A 26,143-nucleotide genomic window follows, 5' to 3' on the forward strand; every position below is an offset into this window, starting at 1 on the left:
AATGTACATTGTAAAATTTGGTTGTGCATTTTAATAACTCCTTAAGGATGTTAACATTTGTGACTTGACTAGATTCAGATTTGTACAATCAGATTGTAGGCACAGCATGGTTGCCATATTCAGATTGTTCAAATATTCTATTGGGAGTCTGCAGTATTACTCCAGTTTTTTCTTTCTAACTTCTGTGATGCCCCTGAAAGCTTTCACTCTGCAATAACCACAGTGCTCTCTAAGTGGCTGCGGCAGTCAATTGTTTGAGTTTGACAGTGTTTTACATTTGCACATTATTAAGGTAACTGCAGGTGCGAGAAACTATGAAAATTTAGGTCTTATGAAAAAAAATGTCTACTTCACTTGTTCTGATTTATGATTGGAAGCATTTAGGATCTATTCAGCCAGTATTATACTGTGAGATATTGGATAGACATAATTATAAAGGCCCCATGCACAATATGAGTTTAATGAAAGATTTTAAGCTTGGCTAAGATGTCATTCATTGTGTATGACAGTGTACTGTGTAGCGTCTCTGCCTGCAGGGTAAAGAAATGTGACCATCTATTCAAGGCTGGCTGGCTGGCTGGCTGGCTATGGCAGTCAGATTGATCACAATGGGAGCAATCTCTTTTTTTTCCCCAGACACTTGTTTGGGTTCTGTTAGAGGCTAGTGTAAGCTGTTTTAGTCGTCTCTATCAGAGCACACTCCTCTAAACCTCTTGCACTTGTGGGCAGCCTGCAGAAGTAAACATACCACATTCGACGCACAGGAGGCACAGTAGCTTTGTGCAGCCAGTCACTTTAAGATGCCCTCTCCTCTCTCTCTGTCTCTGTCTCTGTCTCTCTCTCTCTCACACACACACACACACACACACACAATCACCTTATTACATTGTGCCTCAGTGTGAGAGTAGTTATAGAGGACCCTAATCCATCTTTTACAGCTGATACTGTAGCTGAGCCAGAGGGTTTGGCTTCAAGACAGTTCATCTACAGACAAAGCTCAGCCTCGACTGTGTTATACAATCTTGTGTGTGTTTGGGTATTTGTAATTGTGTGTGTGTGTGTGTGTGTGCGTTTGTGTTTGTGGGTACGTATAGGTCCTTTGGAGTCCATTAGCATTTGCAATGATTTGAACTCAATCATGCTGAATGTAGCCGACAGGATTAAGGTTGTAGAGGCAGATGTCAACAGCATCCAAAACATTGGGCACAAAAGGCAGCAGTGTCCTCTTTCTTTTACAGAAAATCATTTTCAAAAAACTGCAGTGTCCCCACTCAACCGTGGGTGGGCCTGTGAGGATAAAAAAAAGAGCAACAGCTCAGCTATTTACAGACAGAAGACAGAACGTTAACCCGGTTCGACCTCTTTGATGAGCTGTATATGAATGCAGATCAGTGGAAACACCTGGAGCCACGTGGTGTTGTGGTTTTTGCACTCTGTTACGCATCACAAAGAGGAATGATCTCCCAGATACACACACACACACACAAAAAAGAGAGCCAGATTTGCACCATGTGGGAGAAGATGAGAAGCAGGGGAAATGGGCATAACTAATATCATTTATGTTTGTGGAGAAAACCACAACATAATCCTGCGCATATGATAATAGTATTTACTTGCAACTCTTGAGGGCATTCACATTGTCAGTGTTTTCTACCCAGTTTTGATGTAAACTTATTGAGCGTGGCACAATGTCATATGTTGGCCAATCACTGTGTTTGTTCTATTGACTGAAAGTGTTACTGTCAGTGTGAACATTCATGTGGAACAGTGGTTATTCACAAACAGGAAAGTTATAAAGTGGCATATTGAGTATGCTGCTTTCAACTATGATTATGCTGTTTGCCAACATTTTTACCAACAAATGCAATTACACATAACTTAATTATAACTTGCAAATATGTGTATATATAAAATGTGTGTGTATATTGCTATTTTACTAGTCCTTTTTCCTCACTTTTTTCATGCTATTTGATTTAAAATATTGATTTTTCTCGTTTTTTCGTGTTTTATTCTTGCTTTTTGTAAAAGCTGTCTGCATCTTTGCTGTCACTGCCTAATAATAATTTTAAAAAGTAAAATTGCAAAAACAATGTAATTCAGGCTGGGCAATAATATAATATTGTCTATCAAATGTCATGATCATATGATCATGATAGTTGTCCTTTGTTTTGTTTGACACACATAAACAATTTCACCTTATGTATTACATGCATTAAACAACAGTTTAATAGTTTTATATGTTATTTTATATTTACTATATTGTCATATATATCAATAGTGAAAATATCCTTGCTACTATCATGATAATGGTTTTAGCTAGGGCTGCAACTAACAATTATTTTCACCACAATTTCTTAAAGCCCAAGCAGATGTTCTCAAGTTGTTTGTTTTGTCCAACCAGCAGAAAACTCAAAAATATTCAATTGACACTGATGGGGCAGCACACCCTATGTTTCTTAGAATAAAGAAAAAGTAACTGAACCAACCATAGGTTACTGTTTATCTCTCATAAAGCAAAGGTGAACTCAAAAACAAGACGAAATGCCGGATGTTTTGGTTCCTGAGGAGACCGATAATGACAGTGTTTGAAAAAATTGGTGATACTCTATGTCAAGTGTTAGTAAAGTGTCCTGTAAAAGAGATCACATCTTACCTCCCCACAGTCTCTTATCCTATAATCACAGTATAATCATCTTTTAATGACAATGCCTTCTCCTTTAAGACTAAATTGCTAGTCTACAAAAAAACATCCCTCTCACCCTCATCTACATTTAATTCTACGCTTATTTACAAACTGAAGCACTTGTTTAGGTAAAGGTCATTTCTTCTCAGTTATCTCTCCACAGCACCATTACTGTTCTATGTACTTTCTATGTACTGAATACAAGGAAATGGAGATTAAAAGCTGTAACAGGGCGCATTCTTATGCAGCTACTGGCAGTGGGTTTTTCAGCATCCTATGTTTTATTTTTTAGTGAGTTTGTGCATGTTTTTTTATGCTTGATTGCCTATACCTATGAAGTGCTTTTATACATTTTACTATTGATCTGCAGTGATGGAGCTTTTAATTAACACTGCCTTGTGGATTTTAATCAACTTAAGTCTCGTCTGCATCAGGGTCACACTTCATTCTCTGAGTATACTAGAGACATCCTGCTGCAATAGAATACACAGAATCAAATCGCCGGGCTAACGTTAGATCTTAAGTTGCCCGTCTTTATTCGAAGGGACTACAACAAAACTCTGATTTATGGTCATTCAAGTGGAGTTAAGAAGGAAGTGGAAAGCGGAGGTAAAATGGTTACAGAGATCGTCCAGTCCTTGTGGAATAAACTTGATGAGCTACAAGGAAATTAGCTTTCTGCAGGACTACAGAGACACCTGCGTCATGGTATTCTTGGCTCACCATGCAGGACTTGGATAACAATCTGTTCATAGACAGATTTGGTACTCGATATCACCTTGATCGGAAAGCAGAGGTGACAGGAAAATCTCATGGAGAGGGCGTGTGCCTCATGTCAGAAAGCACTACTGTAGCTCTGTGACTGTCAGAGAAAGGCTCTGTTCCCCTGATGTTGAACTTCTATCAGTGTCTCTCCATCTACTCTATTTACCCCGTGAGTTCCCACAAATATTGATAACAACTGTGTATCCACTGCCACAAGTACTATATTTGATATGGCGCAAAAACTACAGTCCATTTCAACTGAAGCACCAAAACTCACATTTGGAGATTTTAATCATGTGTCCCTAAAAAAGTCTTTGACAGACTTCTACCAATATATATCCTGTCTAACCAGGCAGAATAAGACATTCGATCTCTGTTATGGTACAGTTAAAGGAGCATATAAATCAATCCCTGTGCTCTCCTTAGGTTCTGCCGACCACAACTGTGTGCTCATTCTCCCCACATATTAAACTGTCCTAAAGGTATAATGTGTGAATTGGCCAGAATTTTAGTTAAAAACATTAACAAATTAACTAAATATGGGGTGATATGCCCACTATTTGTTTGGATCAGGTGACCAATTCTTACACATTATACCTTTAGGGAGAAAAAATCAAGGCCAAAGAGGGTCTGAGGAATTCACTGCTTGTCTTCAGGGCTGCTCTGACTGCACCGACTGGGGGGTGTTCAAAGACTCTTGCAAGGACATTGATGTTATGTTACCTTTTGTTAGAATATGATTATTCCTAGTGAAATGATTAAGGTTTATTCCAATAACAAACCTTGGATATCCAAGGCAGTTAAGTCTAGTCTACAGAAGAAGAAGCTGTTCTTCAGTAAAGGAGGAGCTTCTGAAATAGATGCAGCCAAAAGCGAGGTGAAAGTGGAAATACTAAGGTCTAAACAAAAGTATAAAACTAGAGGACAAACTGGCTGAGAGGAACACATCATAAAAAAAATAATGTTTTATGGTGTGACAATGCTGTGGTTAAGGTCTGGTTAGGTTTAGGCACAAAAACCACTTGGTTAGGGTTAGGGAAAGATAATGGTTTGAGTTAAAACGATCACTTGCAATGTGGTTTAAACTTCTTTAAAGTTATGCAATCTTTGTCATCATGGCAACAGTACACACCACAACGTTACAGTTTTTAAAAAAATGTCTAACTTATGATTAGAAATGGAAAGCAAACAGTGGTCTCCTGCAGTAAAGTCTACCTACTTATAGGGCATAATTACAACGGCTGCTAGATGGCGTAAATGTAACTATAGTAGACTACAGTCGTTTTTGTTGGCCTGAATTTTAGACCTATACTGTTGTTTTTCTTGTGAGGATGGGCTGCTTGATCAGTTTGACTTTAGAGATGAAGTTGAGGGACTTAGATGTAAACTTAAAGACAATCAGCACTTTGTCCTGGAGCTGAGAGAAGTTGAAAAGTTCTTCCTTTCTCTAAAGATAAAGAAGAGCCCTGATCCTGACAATATCAGTGGCAAATTACTGAAGTCTTGTGCGAGGCAATTAATTTCTATCTTTTATGATATTTTCAACATGTTTCTGAACCTACAACGTGTACCTAACCTGAGGAAGCAGGCTCTGATCATCCCTGTTCCTAAAGGCAGCAGCCCCAAAGCTTTTAATGACTTTAGGCAGGTCACCCTCACTTCTATTGTAATGAAAACCTTTGAAAAGCTTATGAAGACAGAGTTTGCAAGGGAAACTGAGCATGTACTCGACCCCATGCACTTTGCCTACTGTACAGGACACACAGAGGAGTTGTGGATGCTACAGTCACCCTACTTAACCTTTTGTTTAAACACCTAGAGGGGAATAAAACCCATGCTAGATTGCTATTTGTTGATTTTTCTTCAGCCTTTAATACTGTACAATCCTACATTTTAGCCATGAGGCTGACAGAGCATTTTGAGTTGAGTCACAATCTGGTGGGTTGGATAATGGATTTTTTGACAAACAGAACACAAAGGGTGAATGTGAACGGCATTTTATCAGATTCATTATGTTCTTTCCCCCCCAGGGCTATGTTCTCTCACCTTTACTTAATATTCTGTACAAAAACATGTGCCAAAGTAAGCATGACAACAGGACTATACTGAAATTTGCAGATGATTCAGTCATTGTGAGTCTCCTACACGACAATGAGTCCAGGTCAAGTCATTGATGAGTTTGTCACCTGGTGTGATGAATTTTTCTTGGAGCCAAACATTTCCAAGACAATGGAAATGATCATAGATTTTAGAAGTCAGTCTTCAATCTATGAGACTATGATCATTGAAGACCAGCATTTGTTTTGTCTCAGAAAACTGTCCCATTTTCACATTGATAAAACCATGATGATCGTCTTTTATCAGGTTTTTATTGAGTCAATCTTGTCTTTTTCCCTTGTGTCATGGTTTGGTAGTCTGTCTCTGCAAATACAAAAATTCTCTAAACCAAATTGTCAGGTGGGCTAGTAAGCTAATAGGTAAGTCTAAACTCAACCCATCAATTCTTTACTCGTCACAGCTGCAGTGTAAGGCGAGCTCTATTCTTCAGGACTGTTCTCATCCCTTACATAGCGAATTCCAGCTCCTTCGCTCCGGCTGTTGGTTTGTGGCCCCTAGGTGGAGAAGAAAACAATACAGAAATGCTTTTGTACCTGCAGCCATTGCACTACCAGACAAAGCTAGCACAAAATGATGCACTTCACCCATGCATGGCACTTTAAGCCTCTGAGTGAGTGGGTGAGTGTTTATGTGTGTGTAGAAGCACTTTGTCATGACCTTCTTAGGAGTTCTTATACGCTGATACTATTTTTGATACTATGATGACACTTGTTTTAATGTATTTTGTTTTGATGTCTTCTGAATCTCTATTTCTGTTTACCCCTGGTTACTAATAAAGAAGCCTTGAACCTGATATTGTGGCAAAAGATTAAAGCAAATAATTTGCACCATTACATGCTTTCGCAAAGGACAAGTGTTTCTTTCTTTCACACTGTGAAATGATCACTCACAGAAAAGACCTATAGTTGCAATACAGATTTGCTTTTTTATAAAAGATGATTTGTTCCTTATGTATATTTGAAAACATATAAAGGAAGTGCTTGTAAAAATGTACGTGAGTTCTCTCTCAGCTCTGTAGGACATCGCGTGTTTTAAATCCATTCAAGATTTAAATGCACTCGTCATGTTTCCTTAACATAACATGCAAGTGATCTGCATTACTCTGAGGATCACCTGCTAAATGACAAAAGGCCCCCCTTTTTACACTACGTGTCCGGACGAAAATATGATGTTACATACATCTCCACTTACCCATTACCAGGAGGAGGTGAATTATTCAGGTCACTCTTGCTCCTGCTATGCTGATGTCATCTGCCGCACCTAATACAACTCTTGCCACCTTTTGTTAAGTCAAGTGAAACAGGCTGTTAGCAAATAATCACTCAAGACTTGATTTTTCTATCTATTGTAAAGGTTCCAAACAACACAGTTGAATTTAATTACTTTTTTACTGGCACCAGTCCTAAAGGGGCATGTGAATGATATCAAAGAGGATAAGCTTTTACACACCTCGTTGACAAGCGTGGGCTCTAGAGGGTTTTTTCCCCTCTCTCTTGCCATCTTTCTTTATTACTGTTTAATAATCACATTATGTCCTCTCAAGGTATAGTTCAAACACCCCTGCTAAATTCGTAATGTAGCGCATCATAGTAGAGGCAGCCAACAGTCTGTGTTGTGGCTGTCTGGCAGTCACTTGCAAAATGGGAAGTCTAATGAATAATAAAGTCACAGAAATGTCTCTGGTGATTCATGAAGATATTGTTTTGATGGCTCTCATAAGCTCTTTGGTGTCTTTAAAATAGTCAGGATGATCTCAGGCAAAAATATGTAGCCAGTTAACTTTCCTGCCACTGCAGAAATCCCATGGTAGGGTGTAAACAAATACATTTAACATCAACTGTTGGCAGTGGTTCAGCCTCAAACTAGGCCAAAGTCGACATTAGATTAACACATAACAAGTGACAAAACAAGTGCACTCTACTTATTTCCCCCGATTTGAGTTACAGCAGGTAAAATGTAGAGATTGACTCAATTTGCCATTTAACGAAACGTTATTAACCTATATCTGTTCCCCCCATACTCAAATGGCCATGTTGTGGCATTTTTAGTTTGCAGTATTTTATATAGAACAAAGTTGGTAGGTGAATTATTGGATAATTCAGTTTGATATGGTGTAATTTGTTACTCTTATTTATAGGTATCTCATCTTGTCCTTGTGTCTCTTTAGCATGTCCATTGAGCATGTAAGAATTATGTAAAAACGTACTTCCCTGCAGGCAAAATAAACAACAAACCTAAACCAGAAACAACACAGTACTTCATTTTTTTCTTTAAAAACCGGCCAAAACTGGAATATGAGCTGTTGGTTCTTTTGCTTTGGCGTTTCTAAACACATTAATTGATGATGTTTAGCAAACACTCCAGATGATCAACATAAATACAGCTGATGGATGATAACATTATCTCCCCCCCTCCCCATGTGCTGTGTTAGGCTTGCTCTGTGCTTATATTCACATATGAAGTAATTAGAAATGTCTTGTTCCAAATAGCAAAGAGAGTGGTTTTGTTTTCTATTTGTCCATCATGGAAACTTCTAGATGATCAATTACTACAAGTGGGAAAGCAAGTTCCTAGCAGAGGTTAATAGTACACAATGCAGATGTCTACTGTAGTATTATACAGGGTTGGGAGTGTAAATGTTATAAATATTTAACCTATGTGGACTGCTGGTAAAATTCATCCTTACTGTTCAAGAGTGTAGCTTTAAGTATTATTCTCTTCAAAACAGAATAGAATTTCCCAGTCTGTCAGTATTTTTTTTTTGTGTGTGTATGTGATTGTGTGCACATGCTCGCGTGCACACACATACACATCTAGAAAGAGAAAGCGAAAAGAAATCTCTGAAGATGAAGAGGAATACATCCCCTTCAGCAGCAACCCCCCTCTCTCACTGTGTCCATCTCCCCTCACCCTTTTCTTCCCCTCTGTTATCTCTAGTCCTTTGAAACAGCACCTGTTACCGACTCGCAGCTTGGGAGCTCTGTCGTGATGTAGTGTGCACTCCTACGTGATACAGTGCCAGCTCCCAGTTTCACATTCAGCCCTGCTGATGTGTGAGGCAAACAAGCCGGACGTCTTCATCCTCCAAGAGCCTAATGACTTTTTGGAGCATTTTGGATAGGGTGCACTAGACCAGAACATCTTGTGCTGTGTTGTTCTTTGTACCCATAGACTGTATAAAAATAATGGATGTAACCACCTTGACGTCACCCACTGGTTTATGAAATTATTTTGAAGCCTTGAATTTGGCATTTTGACCGTCGCCATCTTGGATTTTTGGAGCCAGAAGTGACCATATTTGGATGAGAGGGTGGAGCTGACAGTAACGCTAGCTGCTAGCCTGGTTTGCACGGTGCATTTACAGTCTATGGTTAAGTATGATAACACTATTGCTAATGCTAATTTTCTCTAGCTTAAAACCATTAAAACAAAATGTACTTACTGAAAAAACTGAACATTTGACTCCTTAGAGGGTGATTTTCCCATAGACTGCTATACAATCAGACTTGTTTTTAGAGCCAGTGGAGTCGTCCCTAATGACCATTAGTGAGAATGCAGGTTTAAAGCATTTCCACATTGGCTTCACTTTTCAGACTCGGAACTACCCGCTTGTTTGTGACTATTGAAATATTTTTTTCTGCTAGTTAGCTCGGATGACATTTGATAGTAAATTTGCATAAGTGTGTGTATACGTTGATAAATGAAATGGCTGCAGCAGCCTTGTTTACTGTGTTAGCTGATGAAAATGTAATGATCCCTGCAGCAACATGAGGACATTGCTGCAGCAATTACACCAGGGTACAGCTCAAGAAAATGCAATATACTGTAAAAATTATATAGCGGGGACACAAAATGTATTCAGGATCCAAAAAGTTGTGAAATATTATTAATGGAATCAGGACAGTATAACTTTACTTAACTTTATCCACCATGTATTTATTACAACAGTAAAGAGGCCCATTAGTCAAAACCCTAAGACTACAGTTGTTTGACTGACAGTCTTGATTTTAATCACAGCATTATAGCACTAAAACTCATACATCATACTTTTCATGTCTTCAACTTTATTAATATGTTTTGTCATCACAGTAATTAAGTCTACTTAAATTTATGATGCCAATTATTTACTGTAACTGCTGTGGCCGCGTTATGTTTCTATCCACATATTTTCAGCAAGTTCCTCGGTGACAGCTATCTTTCTAGCTTTACCTCTTTTTTGGCCCCTTCTTGGTATAACATTAAAGTTTTGAACACAGACACAGCCTGGCAGCTGCATATCACTCTTGCATGTAAACAGCTCACACATAGTAATAGACATCCATCAAATTCGCTTAAGGTATAAATCATGTCTAACCTACCTTCTCCGCTGCACTGCTGCAAAAGACAGATAGGAATATGTATGGCTTATGCGATAAAGGCAGAAGACTGTCTTTATTGGAGGCATTTTGGCCTTGTATTGTGTTTTTTTTTTTTTTACTATAGAACAATTTTGGCAGATTGCAGCCAACTCATAGCCTATTCTTCCCTCATAGCCCATCAATAACAATGAGAGAAGTGTCAGCCACTGATTAGGCTTTGATATTGAGAGTGAAGCAGGGATGGCTGTGTGCATGTGTGTGTATGCATGTGTGTGTGTGATGGATGTGATATATTTATGTGTGTATTTTTCTTATTATAAAAGAAACAAGATCTCTGGAGGTCTACTTATTTTTCTGCTCATAAAAAATGTATTTTAGTCAGTCATTCCGACCTTCCCAGTGGTAAAAATTAGGCAGTGGTGGAAATCAAATTCAGCGTAAATGGACTGCATGCCCTCCACCTTCTCCTATGCTGTATTTATACACTTGATAGAATAGGTGTGCATCGCGGAATGCAGCATGGGCAGTATATCTCAGAAATGAGCAAATTAAAATATCACAGTAGTCACCAAGCCTACATAGTGAATGGAATTTAAATAATTTATTTCAATATTTAGCAATTAACATAATGCCATATTGCATCTGTGCTGTCTATGCATATGCAAATCTTGATTTTATTATGCATGACTTGTAGGTCAAGTTATGGAAATTAGGGGTAACGCCCAATTCAGTAATACTTAACAACATCAACTGCGCCAGTTGGTGTGCCATATGAAACATGGCAGTGAGTCAAAAGACTTGGTGCAGTGTGATAAATGTGTCTATTGAGTGTGTCGAGAACCCCTGCTGCCAAATAATGATTGCCTTTGATGGTGAGACTGAAGAAAAGTCATTTCCAAGAAGTCAGGTAATTAAGGGAATCGGATTCAGTCGAACGTTATCTGTGTTTCAATTTATTTGTAGATTCTTCATGTTAACTTCCCAATCATCACGCTGATGATTGGATCAAGTGCCAAGTTTTGCAAGCATGCAGTGTTTCTTCCTCTCACTGTAGGTTTACTGGGTTTCTTTTCAGTCATATGTTAATGCCAGCTTGACTAAGAAGTTATTCATTTCAGTTTGGCACATACAGCTAACGTGTAAAAGCTGGTGATATTAATGTCTTGCAGTTCAGGGATACACCGATTTGTCAGATTGAGGCTGTGACTGTGCTGAACCTTATCTTCTTACATGGCATAACCAAAATATTGACCCCTACAGGATTCCAAATGTTCTAATCGCTAATTAAATTTCCAATGCAGCTACTTGTGTCCTTAGAAAAGCATTTGCATTTAACTATCTCAGAATATAGGCACCATAAAAGAGATGAATTACTTTATTTAATTTTTAGCAGTATATAATCTACAAAGCTACAAAAAATGAACTTAATTAAGTACTTTTAATGATATATCATCCCAATTCTTACTATTGGAATAGCAATGATAGAAAAAAAATCATGAATTATTAATTAGTGCCTCTTTATTTAATGCTTCATGATAGATCCAGATGAGAGAATACATCTGAGAAAACTACAGCACGAGGTCTAATTAATAGCTGCTCTGGAGCTTTCTATCAAATCACATGCTCTTCATGTGAAGAGCTCTTCATGTGTCATTTGAGCACCATCAGCAGAGGGATTTTTTCAGGAAATTGTGGATTTTTCAGAGCAGTTTCTGAGGTCAAGAATGAACTTTGAACCTCAGATTTGAGAAGTTTTTAAAGGACTAGTTCAACCTTTTGCTAGATAGGCTTATTTGCTTTCTATAGATGGTAAGCTTAGCTTAGCATAAAGAATGGGGGAAACAGAGGGAAACAGTTGGCCTTGCCCTGATCAAAGGTGACAAAATCCGGGACTATTTCTTGGCTTGGCACAGTTTTTGCATGTCTACACTCTTAATGCTAAGCTAAGCTAACTAGCTGCCGGCTGTAGCTTCATTTTTGGCTGGACTGGCCACAGACCAGCCCTATAACCCTGTATGTCTGTCTATCACTAATTCACTGACTGAGTGATGAAGTTACACTATTGGTTGGCCAACCCAGTGTTGGAATTTCTCCATTTGCCATTGCTCTTTCAAAATGAATTGGCGCAAGCAATTTCTACAGGATTGCCAACTTGGCTGCCTGGCTGGAGTGAGATTTATATGCCATGGGTTTAATCACACGTATGCACATGCGCACTTAATCACATGCACCTATTTGGACTCAATTCACCATCAGGGTTTAAAACAGTATACAGTTTACACATGTGTCTCTCTCTCTCTCTCTCACTCACTCACTTAGCCAAATATATACATGAACGCTCATTCACTCACTTCAGGCATGGATTAACACAGTGTGGTGCCCTAGGGTGACCACACTTAAAGTGCCCCCCTCTTCCCACTTTACACATAAAAAAGTGAAATTTACTGTGAGAATATTGACCATAGACTAACATAAACTTATTGCTGAAGTACATGCTCAAAACACATACTGCAGAAAAATGTAAGCCACAACCATAAACCTGACACCATAGATAGACATGCCATACCAACCCTTACAATGATGCTCCAATCTGAATGCAACTCACATCCCAATGCAACACGTTATGTTAAATATTATTATCTCCATCATAAATGGCCTGTATGAGGTCTACATGCAAAACCATAACAGAGTTTGTCTAAAAAAATCATTACACGCATATAACAATGAAACAATGAAAGCCCGATAACACCTGTTGCAAGCAATGATCATAGAGCGCCAGGTAAGGTGATGGTTGTTTTGTTGTTCTATCGTTTTCAGAAACTAAAGAAATTAAAGGAATGAAAACAGAATATTGATTTAATTTTCATTTCAAGATCCACAAACAAAAAGGCATTTTTTTTTCCTTGTCAGAAACGGCAGATACAACATTTAGAGCAGGCTTGATTTTCCTTCTTGCCTTTGTGAAACAGAAAATAAAATAGTTAACTAATGTATGAACCTTAGCGCTCCTGAATACAAAGGTGTGCTCGCTCCACACAGGAGGGTGGAGTAGTAAAATGGTCTTTGAAATATTTTCTATCAGCAATAAAATGTACCACTGTTATTGAAATAAACAGAGTCTCTCTCTCCTCACCGCTCTCCACGCCTCCGTGGTGCTGAAAGGCACACAGCAGAGGCTATTTTCAACTGTTTTCTTATTATTGTTATTCATATTCTTATTAATTAGGATAATGATGAATAAAAGCTAAATCAATTGCTTTATAAATGTTGCTGCTGTGTCTGACCACAAAACTATTTACGTTTTTCGGTTTTTTCACATTGGTGTCCCCCAGCACGGCAAATTGGCTGGTGCCTTCAGGCACTCACCGGATGAGATGTATGGATAATCCGGCCCAGCTAACTTACACATTTACACACACACACACAGGGGTCTATTTGGGCCTAGTACAACTATAAGCAGCAGACTTGGACTTGATTATCATTTCTACCGGTGGCTCGTATTTGTAGCAGCATGGTTCGATCCGATTACTTTTGATGCACATAATGGATGACAGTGTCCCATCTAGTGCAAGTCTTTTTAACAAACACCCTTGGTTTGTTAATTAATTAATCCACATCACTTACCTTGGTTGATGCCAGGTTAGTTGGAGTGTGGTTGGCTTTCTTGAACACCTTCTGGGCTCCTGGCTGTGAACTTGAGCAGCTGTCCAATCAACACGGAGATAAGCATTGTGGATGCCGCTCCATGGAAACACCAAAATGAAACACCCAGTTTTCGAATGCTAGGAGGACTTTGACCATAATACTTTTGTCTGTTCATCTCTGTTGCTGTCACAGAGTTTTGGCGTGAAAATTGTTTGGTCAGCGTGAGACTGACGGTGAACGTGCGTGTCACATGCCAGTAGCATGAGAGTTGGCAACCCTGGTTTCTATTAAGTCCTCAGGGGGCATTCACAGCGGATTCTCGAGTGACAGAGTGAGCGAAGTCCCAAAATAAGTTTTAAAGGTGCAGTGTGTAGGATTTAGTGGCATCTAGCGTTCAGGTTGCAGATTGCAACCAACTGAATACACCGGCCCCCCTCCCCTTCCATGCATGTAGGATAACCTATGGTGGCCACGAAAAAACGCAAAAGGCCCTCACTAAACCCAATGTTTGGTTTGTCCATTCTGGGCTAATGTTGAAACATGGCTGTGCAACATAGCGGGTTCCATGGAGGAGGACCTACTCCATCTGTAGATATAAACAGCTCAATAAACATACTTATAAATATTATATTCCATTTCTGCCAAGTCCGTTCCACAAGTTGCTACTAAAATCTACACACTGCACCTTTAAAAACACACATTTACCAGGAGGCTCTGACACTGACAGGAGCACCAACCCGCGGATAATAAGATGTAGCCGTTGCGGTGTTTGTGTGCTCTGAAAGACGTCCCGGCACAGATATGAAGTCACATAGCTGACAGACTATTAGCCTAGCAAGCCAATCCTATGTAAACATATGGATGAGACCATATGTTCACAGACATCCGCAGATAGAAACAGATGTAAGAGCAGGGAGAGTTAACAGATAATTACAATAGTTATAACTAAAAATAAAATAAGTTCTCTTTTAAATCAAACATCCAAAGACATGAGTTCTTGCAACTGCATTTATAACCTTTTTTTTTGACTCAGATGTTTGTGATATGATACCTCTGTACACATTAACAACAAATATTACTGGGACCACTACAGAAATTTGCCGATGAACATTTAATATTCAAGAATTCACATAATAGACACTACAACTGACTATCCTTGTAACAAATAGGCCACAATTTCACACACTGACCATACACGGTCCAGCCATATACTAGGTTTTGACCTAGTCTTGTTACCGTACAGACATGAAAGTGGCATCTAACTGTCAATAAAAGAGCAAATAAGCATATTTCCAAAAATGTTGAACTATTCCTTTAAAGCACTCTAGCACTCTTTAAAGCAAAAATTGGAAACTGGAACTATTTCCAAGGTTCAGAAAGGACTTTGAAACCCAGCTAAATTAAAATAGTAAAGATTTGGCTGTATTACATCAGTCAAAGACCAACAGGCTCATTGCAATTGGTGGTCAACAGATGTCAGAAAGTGAGGGATACTTAATACCCCTTTACTTTTTATATGTTTAAATATATTTTATTTAAACCATCAGTGACATCCAGATATCTTACATCCAAAAGTAAGTTGCAACTTAGTTATTCCAGGCAGCAAGTGCTCAATTCTCTGAAGCTATATGGTTCCTCCCTTGTGCCTCATCAGTTATAGCTCATATGGAGTAATTTCATAAGACATGTGGGAGCTAATATGCATGGGCGTCAGGAGGTAAATGAAAAGTTTGGTTGACATGATCACATTCCCTTCCCTTCTCTCCTCCTTGAACCTCCTTTCCCTCCCCTTGCACTCAAACTATCCTCCATTTTTCTTCACACTAATTAACAGGCAGGATGGTGATTAGTTATGAGGCAGCACTCCCCACCCCTCCGTCATCCTCCAGACTCTGAGGTGTGTTTTCTCTGTGACTGGAACATGTGTTAAAAGCAGCTGGGTAATCACAGAAAGCTCTGGAGCAGTGGGGGGAAAACATGCTCGGAGTCCATAGCTGCTGTTCATATGTATGTTGGTTATAGGATATAAACACACAGACTCCAGAAAGCTGTCATATGTGCTCCAATCCACACACACAAATCTGGGTTCACTTTGAAATATTTCCCCCTTTTGAATGTACACATGCATAAATACAGTCCTTTGTTCTCCTATTTCCCTCATTGGAGACACACACCCAAACGTACTCAAAGCTTGTCATTATCTCACATTGTTTATCATCCATTCAGGCATTCGACTTCATGTTCACACAAACACATTTACAAAGCATTGTTTGCATCTTATTGAAGGATGGCTGAGCTTGTTTCACAGTGCTACAAAGATGGTAGGAGGGGAGAGATGGAGACATAGACAAACAGAAAGCAAGCCCAGACGTAAACAGATAGCCAGACAGGCATTCTGCCTTTGGGTTTGTGATTCAGAATACTAACAAGGCGTCTCAGCTCACACCCAGGCATTGAAAGTGTGATGTAGGGCAGAGCCAAGTAATAGGAGGGGAGGGACGATTTACCCTTGAAATCTGACTGGTCGCCTTGGGTGCCTCTCTAAATTTTGCGGCGCATCATTGGCTGTTTGGCTCACATTGGCACGCTGACAAAAAAAGAGACAGTCAAAGCTGTTTCCTGTGACATGCATTTGCATGATGACAACTTTTCAAGCAAAAGGTTAAAACAAACATGCCATTTTAATATTGTGTGAAAGATGAATATTTCTGTCAAAACTCCAGCTTCTCCTGGGATTCTGTCTTATTTTATACCCCTCTCCCACTGTTGCCTGACTTAATTTCTCCCATACAAAAGCAGCTCTAATTTGGTAATTAATCTGATATCTTTGCATTAGTCATTTGGACTGGTACTATACGCATCATATGGCATGTTCTTTTGCATATTCAATTTCACTCTAAAATGTTCGGTCTGATTTAATGGTCTGTCTCCATGGGGATTAATGATAATTTTCAAATCTGTTTCTTTTTTTTCTGAAACTCTATATTTCAGAGCATTTAAATCATGCCGGCTTTTGCCTAATTTTTTTGGTAAAATGGAAACTGAGTGCACTATGAATAATGAACATAAGAATCCAAGTCATGCTATTCATCATAGAAATTATTATTGTGCTATTTACTGTGTGATGCAAATAATTAATTAAACCCAGCCTCACAAATATACAATGGTCAAGATACAACATTGATATCTTAATATGGCAAAATCATTTCTTTTTCTTTTTTTTTTCTTTTTTTCTTTTATTTTTAGCAGGAAAAACAGTTGTGGGCCTGACTCAGTTTAGAAACAGGTTTCCTGCTGTCCCACAGTGAGGATAAAAGCAATAAAATTGTATAAAACAAGCCCAGCAGAGAATAAAAGCTGACAAGTTAGACAAAAAGTATTTTTTATATATATGGGCTAAAAACAGACCAATTTTAAGAGTGAGTTCTCAGTGAAAGAATATGGCATTTGGCAAGAAAATAGCAAAACAGACTGAACTAATTTTAAACATAAACAAATAATACCGAATTCAAAGGGAACAATAAGACTGATTATTGAGACATTAGTGGTTACAATTCTGATTCAGAAGAACACAGATATTTACAATATTATAGTAACAACTTAAGATTTTCTGAACTTATGTCACTGTTTTAGCTCAGTGTTACAATCAGTGACTACTTCTATCGGTTTGATCATCATATTCATATAACTAATCATTATTTACACAAAATATCTCTGGGACACAGTAGTCAGCCATAAAATGTTGCCATTTTATTGATATTATAGTTTTTGGTTCAGAATATTGTCGTATTTGATATTTGGCAGTGTTCAGTTGTCAGTCTATTGGTAACTCTGTGTGCTGCTCTGTAGGACAACATAACACAACATAATTGTGTGTGTGTCTGAAAGAGAGAGAGTTTGGAGAATACCAGTGTATTGCATTAGTCATTTGTTTTCAGGCTGATTAAGAGGTAGAAGTCTGGCTGTGTGAGAGAGAACGGCAGGAGAGAATCAAGTTCTTTATCCCTTCTTGCCTGAGCAGAGAAACTATAAAGGTTTTGCTTATTACTGTGGATGTGAAATGACACAAAGAGTTTGAGGTTTAAGATTTAGAGAGGGTTTATTCAAGGATATTTTTCACACTTCATCTGAGCAGTAATGAGCCCCACTGTTTAAAGGTGCAGTTAGAGAGATTTTTACTGCCACATAACGCTAAATGAACATCTCAACGATCACGCCCTGCAGCTTAACAGGGGTGCTGATCACTATGAAATGCAATGCGGTTTCAAAAGCTTTAAAAACTCACTTTCTATCCTTCTCATCATCGGTGATGTTGTTTACATGTAATTTTATTTAAAGCAGCTACAATCAATATTCTTATAGTAAAAATGGATGAAATTTGTAATGTGAAAGGGGTCAGACTTTTCTCCTGCCTCTGCAGTTCCCCTCGGCTGCTGAGATTCATAACCTTCTTCAGCTTTTTGTTTTGGTTTTCCAGCTAGTACCATTACCATTTTGGTCCCAGTGTCATAAGTCATGTTTCCATTAATCTATTTTTATGCGCATTTTGAAGTATACTGCCATTTTCTGATGAAACTATGTGCTGCGCAGCCTAGTTTATTAGCTTCAAACCAGTTGAAGGAAATGCACCTATTTCGCACTTTCCTTTTTGCAATATTTCAAAAGTTCGCTTAAAATTCTCTTGCAAATCTAATGAAAACATGGCTATTTTCGACTACAGCAGGCAGCCTTTTTCAGTGAAAAAGCTTTAAAAACTGACTGTAGACTACATGTCAAAAAAGCAGAGTGACTATCAGATTTATGTTTGCCAGGTGACCAGAAACACAACTCTAAATTAATGCTAATATTGCTCAGTGTGTGCAGTACTGGTTGCTAAAAACCTAGCCATATCAACAGCTAACGCATCTCTGCCTATGTTTACTAAATGGGACTAAAAAAGTCATTCTGTACGTCAGGTGATTTGTTAAACACAAACTCACCTGTGCCACTCCATCTACCTTTGGTAAGAGCAGGTTGCTTTTGAGCCTCAAAATCACCAAACAGGTGCAAACTGAAAAAATAGACACCTAACAAAAATGGCATTGTATCTGCATTGGCACAATAATTAACTCTGAGTGAGATTAGAAGACAGTGTTTGATTTTCATCAGTTGTGCAGTTCCATACTGAAATATAGACAAAACATTAGATATCATATGTTGAGCTGAGACAAACTGAACAAATGGACTTGAAACTGTAGTTTGAGATGTAAAAACAAAGATGACTACGGAGACAATCTCTCAGTATTCATTCTGGTCCAACTCAACAGTGATCTAAATTGCTCAATTAGTTTTTAATGCTTTAGCTCAGTTGTATTTTTTTTTTGTTTGTTTGTTTGTTTTTCCAAGCTATCAGGTCAAGCCAAGCTGTGTAAGACTGAATGGTCCATTGGAGTCATGTCACTCATCCAATACATTATACTGTATATGGTATCTGTGACACTGGTGGAAATGTGGTGAACAGATATTGATGGATAATGTTAGAGTGCAAATCCCCCCAGTTTACCCACAATATGTCATCGACTGATGGAATAGAGAAAATGCAGACAACTCTGACATATCGCTCACTCATGTAGAAGTTTATGTTGAAGCAGACACATCAAAGCAAATCCCCAATTGTCTTCTCTAAGCCTTGAAAGAGCAGAGGGATGGATCAGCCCACTGAATGTGCTCACAGTATGGCCACTATTGAAGATAGGAGAAATAATGCCGAAGTTCTGTCTGAGACAAAAACTATTCAAGATTGTGCCAAATTGGAGGAACTACACAGAATTTTATACTTCTGTCCTGGATTTTTGTATTACTTCAAGTATTCTTACAGTAACAGTGTTTTTGTTAATTTGCCCATTTGGAAGAGTCAATTTCTGTCTTTCATTCAGTCAGTTATATGGACCAGATTAGAAAAATAGCTGATCATTAACAAGAATTATATGTGTGTTATAATGTTCTTGCATAAAGGGTATTTCTAAAACACTGGAACATACACAGCCAGATCTCATTCTTTCTGTGGTAATATTCATGACAGTTGCAGAGGGATCTGCAGGCATCAACAGTGCAGAGATATGTATTTGATGATGAAGGCAAATATCTGGACTTTGACAGGACTTTGTTTATATGGGTGTTCCAACTATGGCAGCTTTCCGTCCACTGTAGATCTTGCGTCACTTGCATCACGCCAAGTCCTCTCCATCCCAGTATCCCATTTCTTCCACTGGGACTTGGCATTCCTGTCAGTCATGTGCTATCAGCGCGGCTGCAGGCGCTGCTTAGGCCTGCCCAACTATCTTCCGCCTTCCCCTCTTTCTTCTCACCCCACCCCTCTCGACAGTTTCTGTGTATCTCCCTCCACCACCTCAGTCCTCAGTGAGCACTCCAATTTTTACCATCCATTTCTCCTTTTTCTTAACTTTCCTTATCTGAAAGCCTCTTCACCTGATAGTTCATGCTGTACTTTGCTACTTTTTGCTTGGTTTGTCTTACTTCTAATCTCAAATCTTGCTCTTTTTCCCCCTCTCTCACAGGTGTAAGGAGGGCTACCATGGACTACGCTGTGACCAGTTTGTACCCAAGACAGATGCTATCTTGTCAGACCCAAGTACGCTCTCTTTTCTATTTTTCATCCTACAGCTTTGGTGTATTGATCTGCAACATGAAAATGAATTCATAACAAATGTGTGTTACAAGCCCTTGAGCGAATCTCTGACTGCACTGTATCAGTCAACAAGATAAATATAAATCAAGTGAGATCAGCCTTAAATTAACTCAGGCAGCGCAGGATTGTAAAGTCCTGTGGGTCCTTGCAATGCGTAAATCTAGTAAAGAGACAACAGGATTTCTCTAACCTGTAATGAGTACACAGAGCTACATAGTTACAGTATACAGTGTATGATTTGTAAAACATAGATGTTTTCAGTTGGTGCATTATCTACTGTAGGATTTCCATACTTCGTCCATTTTTTTCATAAAAGGTGGTCCAACATTGATCAATACTGTCATAATGATTTTCATTTAAATCTGAATTTGAGCAATTATTAAAGCAATAAATGAACATGATTTAGTTTCTAGACAAAGTAAAAATGTATCATGAGACTGCATTCCTTTATTAGCCTACATAGGTACTACTGTGCAGCTATGCTATTAGAATTAAACCTGTGTATAAAACCTCCGATATCTTTTATTACGGTCTTCAATCCTGCTTTGCTTTAGTCTAGCTAAAAGGAAAGGAAGTCTTCACTTTCCTGTTGTTCATGAAAAACAGTTCCCCTGGAGTCTTTGAATCCCCACGACAGCTCTGTAGTGTAGTTAAAAAATAAAGCAAAAGTCAGAGGTACAAGAAAGAGAAATTGGAGGGCCCCGAGCCTTTCCCACGAGACTGCGGCTTTACAAATTTACACTATTTTATGGAGTGACTTGGCTCTTCTGCACCAAGAGTCAGAGAGAAAACTTAACTCCTATTGCCTTCTGTTTGATGCCACCAGGCCCACTGAGAGTCCGTTAATGGGGTCCAAAGCCAATGTCAGGAAGTATGTTTCATGGTCCCTCATGGCACCCAGTTTTCACTATGGGATTTATTTTACCTTCTATAGGCAGACATCAATTTTCCTGTGTGTCCAGCCCAGGAGATTGGTTTGGTGTTATTTGAGATAAGCGGAATCTTGTGTTTTTCACAAAAATGGACACTTGAGGAAACAAATGGATTACAGCACATTCACAATACATTTTTCTTATTAAAAATGTACAGTATAAGACAATAAGCCTTGAAGGCAAAATGTAAAAGAGGGTTTGTTTAATGTGTTATATGCATTTCTTATGTTATTTTGTGTACTTCTATATTTTTTTTAGACTCCGCAATAAAATATACTGTATATCATTTGTTAGTATTTACAGCTTTAAAAACTACATTTCTTGCAATGTAAAGCAAAACTGCTACAGTATACCTTTCAGAGGGCTAAAAACTGTGATTCAGCATCTTCATAGTAGCTAAACGTAAGCCTATAAAACAATTTAATCAACACTGGGTAAACACAGCTCTTAAGAAATAGAAGATGTGAATGTATTTAGAGTCCAGATAGTAAGTGGGAATGAAAATGTGTACAAATAAATATATGGAATAACATTTTCACATGCCGTAGTTATACAGAATGTGTATACACTACTGTATATACAATAGTCCAGTACTGCTTGGAAAGAGAACACATGCTGTAGGTGGAAAACCTGTGGATGCTACATTATATAAAAAGAAGATGGGCGAGTGTTGGTGTGTCAAAGATCTGCAAGACACCTCCCATCACAGGTGTTTCATTAAATTAGGCTCCAGACATTTCTAGAAGGCTCCATAGTGAACTCTGGTTGCCCAGAGTTATCCCCATCCTCCCCCACTATATACACTACATATATATACATATATACAGCCTGCATACAGTATGAGCAGACATCTTAAGCACAGCCTTGCCAGACCTGCCATGAATATAAAATATCATACAACATTCAGTATATATTTTTGTAGTCAGTTCTCTTTGAATTATATAATGTCTCACTAATGTTAATATTATATAAGTATATACAAGAATAAATGGGTGCATGGAATACATGCATGAATCAGTGGGTGACATATACTTTACACAAATGTATTTATTGTAATAAAAAAGACTATAAAAGACCTTGTTATAACTTTGTCAAAACATATTTTCAGAAATCTTCAGTAGTAATTTTGTGCTGTAAAGTCATCCATCTCCTCTTTCATAGGAAAAAAATAAATATTGACAGCTGGAATACAGAGCTGCATACAAATTATCTTGTATCAAAACTCTACAGATGCACCTGTTCACTACAAAAAACTGTGTTATGGCCACAAATGTTAACCACCATAAGAGATGCGTACCCTGGATGATTTTAGAGAGGAACGAAGCCTATTTTGATCTCTGTTGATACAGAGTAATCTAAAATTTACCCAGATTACCAAGGGTTTTGAGGATTATCCTGCTTTCAAAAGCCAAATCATGTACTAACATACACACATACATGCACACACTAACAACAACTACAAGTGAGACAAGCTCCAGTGAAATTCATTTCATTGTTGGTGTGTGTGTGTGTGTGTTTGTGTGTGTGTGTGTGTGTGTGTGTGTGTGTGTGTGTGTGTGTGTGTGTGAGCGAGTTATTGTTTGTTTTTCACTTGCATGTTTGCATGCCGAGTTTAATTCTATATCTTCATTCATTGAGCAGGCAGCATTACACACAGATGACACCCTGGGGTTAGAAAAAGTTTTATCTGTGATGCACACTTTTCTCCTTTCAGCTTTTTCTTTTTTTTTCTGAAAACAATCTCTGTGCACTTTGCAATCACAAATAATCCGTCGCCCCTCATCCTTTGTCTCGGTATTGACCGGCCACAAAGCGGCCACTCAAGAGAGCAGTCTGCACTGGCTTGCACTCAGCACCGCTCCATCATACACACATCCTCACAGAGGAAGAAAGAGAAGTGGAGACTGTTGTGCACATCTCAAAAGCTCAGCAACAAAAGGTAAAAGAGACACCCCGCCAGGTGCTCCAGCTATACTGCTGTGAACTCAGCTTTGGAAATGAGATGGGGAGAAGGTGCTGGGCTCTTACATATTGGTGCACAGTGGGGAAGCGGTGAGGTCTTTAATTGGAGGCATGGAAGTGTAGGAAGACTGCAATTTAGTTTACCTGGTAAAGAACCTGGACAAGTTACTTCCTTAACTGTGAGAGAGTTAAGGGCATGCCACTAATGGTGTTCGCTTGGGCCAGTTGCACCTTTGAGACTATGGAGATAATGTCTGGTGGAAGATTGAGGAGGGAGGGAAAGCAAGCTTTTGGTTTTACCCAGCTAAATTACAAAGAGGAAGAAAACAAGCCTCTAATTTGAACTGTTTATCTCGGATAGATATTATGCCCGGAGTAAGTAGCTACAAAGGATATTGGGTTCAATAACACACACACAGGCAAACACTCGCACACATTGACTCCCCAGTTCCCTGCTCACCCAAGTGAAGGAGGGGATTAAGGATTTGATTCACTTCTGCCATTGTCTCTCCCACCTGCCAGATTTCTGCCTCTTAATCAGGCCAAAAGCATCTGACATGATGCACAGGTATTCTCCAAGCTTGCTCAAGGCTCCCACAAGACGCCGTAAATGATTCTCCGGGGTGCTTTGAGTTGCCAGTGCGGAGGATTGGGAGCCTGCACATATTATGATTGGTGAATGTCTCCAGACAAGGCGATGCCAGAGGAAGGGATGTGTATCAGTGTTGTAATGACATCATCTGCACAGGCTGTGACAGTCAGGGCGATTTAGAGTGGAAAAGTGTTGGCTGTTGCCATGGGCAATCACAGGGAAAGGCTTGAATGGATAATACAGATCAGGCAACATCAGTAAGATGCTGCATTCACTTCCTCGGCCTTGCCAAGTGATTGCCACGGTGACAGTAAGCGCCTAGTAACAAAAGTGTGAGCCCTATCTTAATCACGCCGTTATATCTAGAAACTCCTCATGGCAAAAATCATAATGTCCGCCGGCCAGAATTGATTGGCTCTTAACTGTTTTAATCATTAGTTTGTGAGTTGCAATGAGACTGACTATGAATCAGCGGGAGCGTATAATAAATGCTGACACTTGTTTATTAATCCTTGAGGCTGCAGGAGATAAATCTGGAAATGATGAACTTACTGTACATTGTGTTCAATAAAAGCATGATGACACCTGCTTCCTTTCTAAACACAAGCATAAAGGAATGAGTTGATTGATTAAATTGGGGATTTCAGACCTGCTTTCAGGCTTTTTTTTTTCTCTTTTTTCTCGTTATCACTGTTATGATGAAAATCCCCTTGCCTCATTAAGAATCTGTCAGCGAAGTCTTATAGTAAATGGCTTCATATAAAGTAAGTTATTTTAATATTTTCCAGGTTAAATTCTCACTAAAACTTTCCCTAAATGGCATAAGTTTGCTTTCTGTATTTAAAATTTGATCATTAAAAAGACATATTTCCTCAAATTGCTCCCTTAATTGAGTGAGATAACCCCGTACAATTATCATAATCCATTCATTCTAATGTTCATTTGTCTTGTGCCTATCTAGATCTCAGTCCACTATATGTTCTCAAACCTTTAAAGCCAAAGCACTGACAGATTCTCCCATGGCACAATCAAAATGCATCCAGAAACAGATTTTTTATTTTTTGTGGGGGGTTTTTTTTGCCATTTTTTGACCACCACATAATCTGTCGAGAGCTTGGCAAGCCGCATTCTATTTAAAACTCAGACCACCTCTGTCAGAAAAGCAATTACTAGTGAGGGTTTCATTTTAATTTAAATGAGATTACATTACAGTGACATGAAAAAGGGGCACTGTCAGGGTGGAAAGAATACGAGAGCTCCTTTTTATCTGTTTCCCCAGCACTGGGATTGGGGGAAAAAGACTTGCATGAAGAAAGACTGTGTAGTATGTATGTGAGAGAGAGTGCATGTCAAAGAGTGTGTGTGTGAGACAGAGAGAGACAAAGAAATACAGACAAGAGTGTAATGTACTGTATGCCTATGGGTGCGCAAGCATGTGTGTGCATGCGTGTGTTAGCGTGGCGCATCTTTAAGCGACCAGCTTGTGAATATTGAAACGCTCGCTATGCTTGGAGACAGAGGAGAACAATTACTGCAATGCCGCGGGCTCAAATCAATATAAAAGCCCTGTGCAAAGCAACATCAGTGACATAAAGCTATATGATATGTCATTTTCAACTTTTATTTTCATGATCCTTCCTCTAATCCTCTCAGCCCACATATCTTTGTTGTTTTCTTTCTTCATTCGAAGCCTCTGCAGGCTGTGTGCATTCAGAGTGTATCACGGAAAGGCATTTCCAAGCATCCGGGGTTGGCTTGCTCATTACCTGGTGCACAAGGGAGAGTCATGTCACAGGAAGCCGTCAAACCAAATTTATGGTCAAGTTGCAGCATGTGTCTCTGCCTAAAGTGAATTCTGAGTAAGACAGAGGCGCATCATGTTCTAACTGCTTTATACTCTTCTCCCTCTCCCTCTCACCCTCTCTGTTTATCCATTCCCTCCCTTTTCTCATGCTATCCGGCCTCGAATGGAACAGCGGATGAACTTGGGATCGAGTTCATGGGTAAGACAACTTTTCATTGAATGTGTGGAGTGTTCGATCTTTCATGTGCCTTGTGTCTGTGAAATACCATACAAAACACACAATCCATCACAACAAGGCCGCTCACCTTGGAAAATTAATGTGGGCCAGTCGCCATGGAAACACAGTGGTGGTGAATTAGGTGTGTTCTGTCTGCATGAAGAAGAGTACCGTAAGAGAGGAGTGATGTAATGAGGATAGAGCAATAAAGACAGATCGCATGCGTGAATGTGTGTCTACCTTCCTGCTACATGTATGTACAGTCATTCTAGCAGCACTTTATGAAAATGTTACAGCATATATGATGCGAGAAATGTCATCCAGTTAACAAAACAAAGCCATTTTTATCTGTTTGTGTTTAATGGTGTGTGTACTTCAT

General features: G+C 38.9%; 1 protein-coding gene across 1 annotated transcript in view; it reads left to right on the forward strand.

Annotated features, from left to right (window-relative positions):
* Positions 1-26,143, forward strand: part of nrg3b (neuregulin 3b) — a 202,627-nt gene that overhangs the window by 153,209 nt on the left and 23,275 nt on the right. Inside the window, exons 3-4 of the mRNA XM_067576593.1 lie at positions 20,127-20,200; positions 25,720-25,746. Of these exons, the coding sequence (XP_067432694.1) occupies positions 20,127-20,200; positions 25,720-25,746 (101 nt within the window). The remainder of the gene's footprint in view (positions 1-20,126; positions 20,201-25,719; positions 25,747-26,143) is intronic.

This window comes from Thunnus thynnus, chromosome 20 (assembly GCF_963924715.1).
Source record: "Thunnus thynnus chromosome 20, fThuThy2.1, whole genome shotgun sequence".
NCBI classification, from domain to species: Eukaryota; Metazoa; Chordata; class Actinopteri; order Scombriformes; family Scombridae; genus Thunnus; species Thunnus thynnus.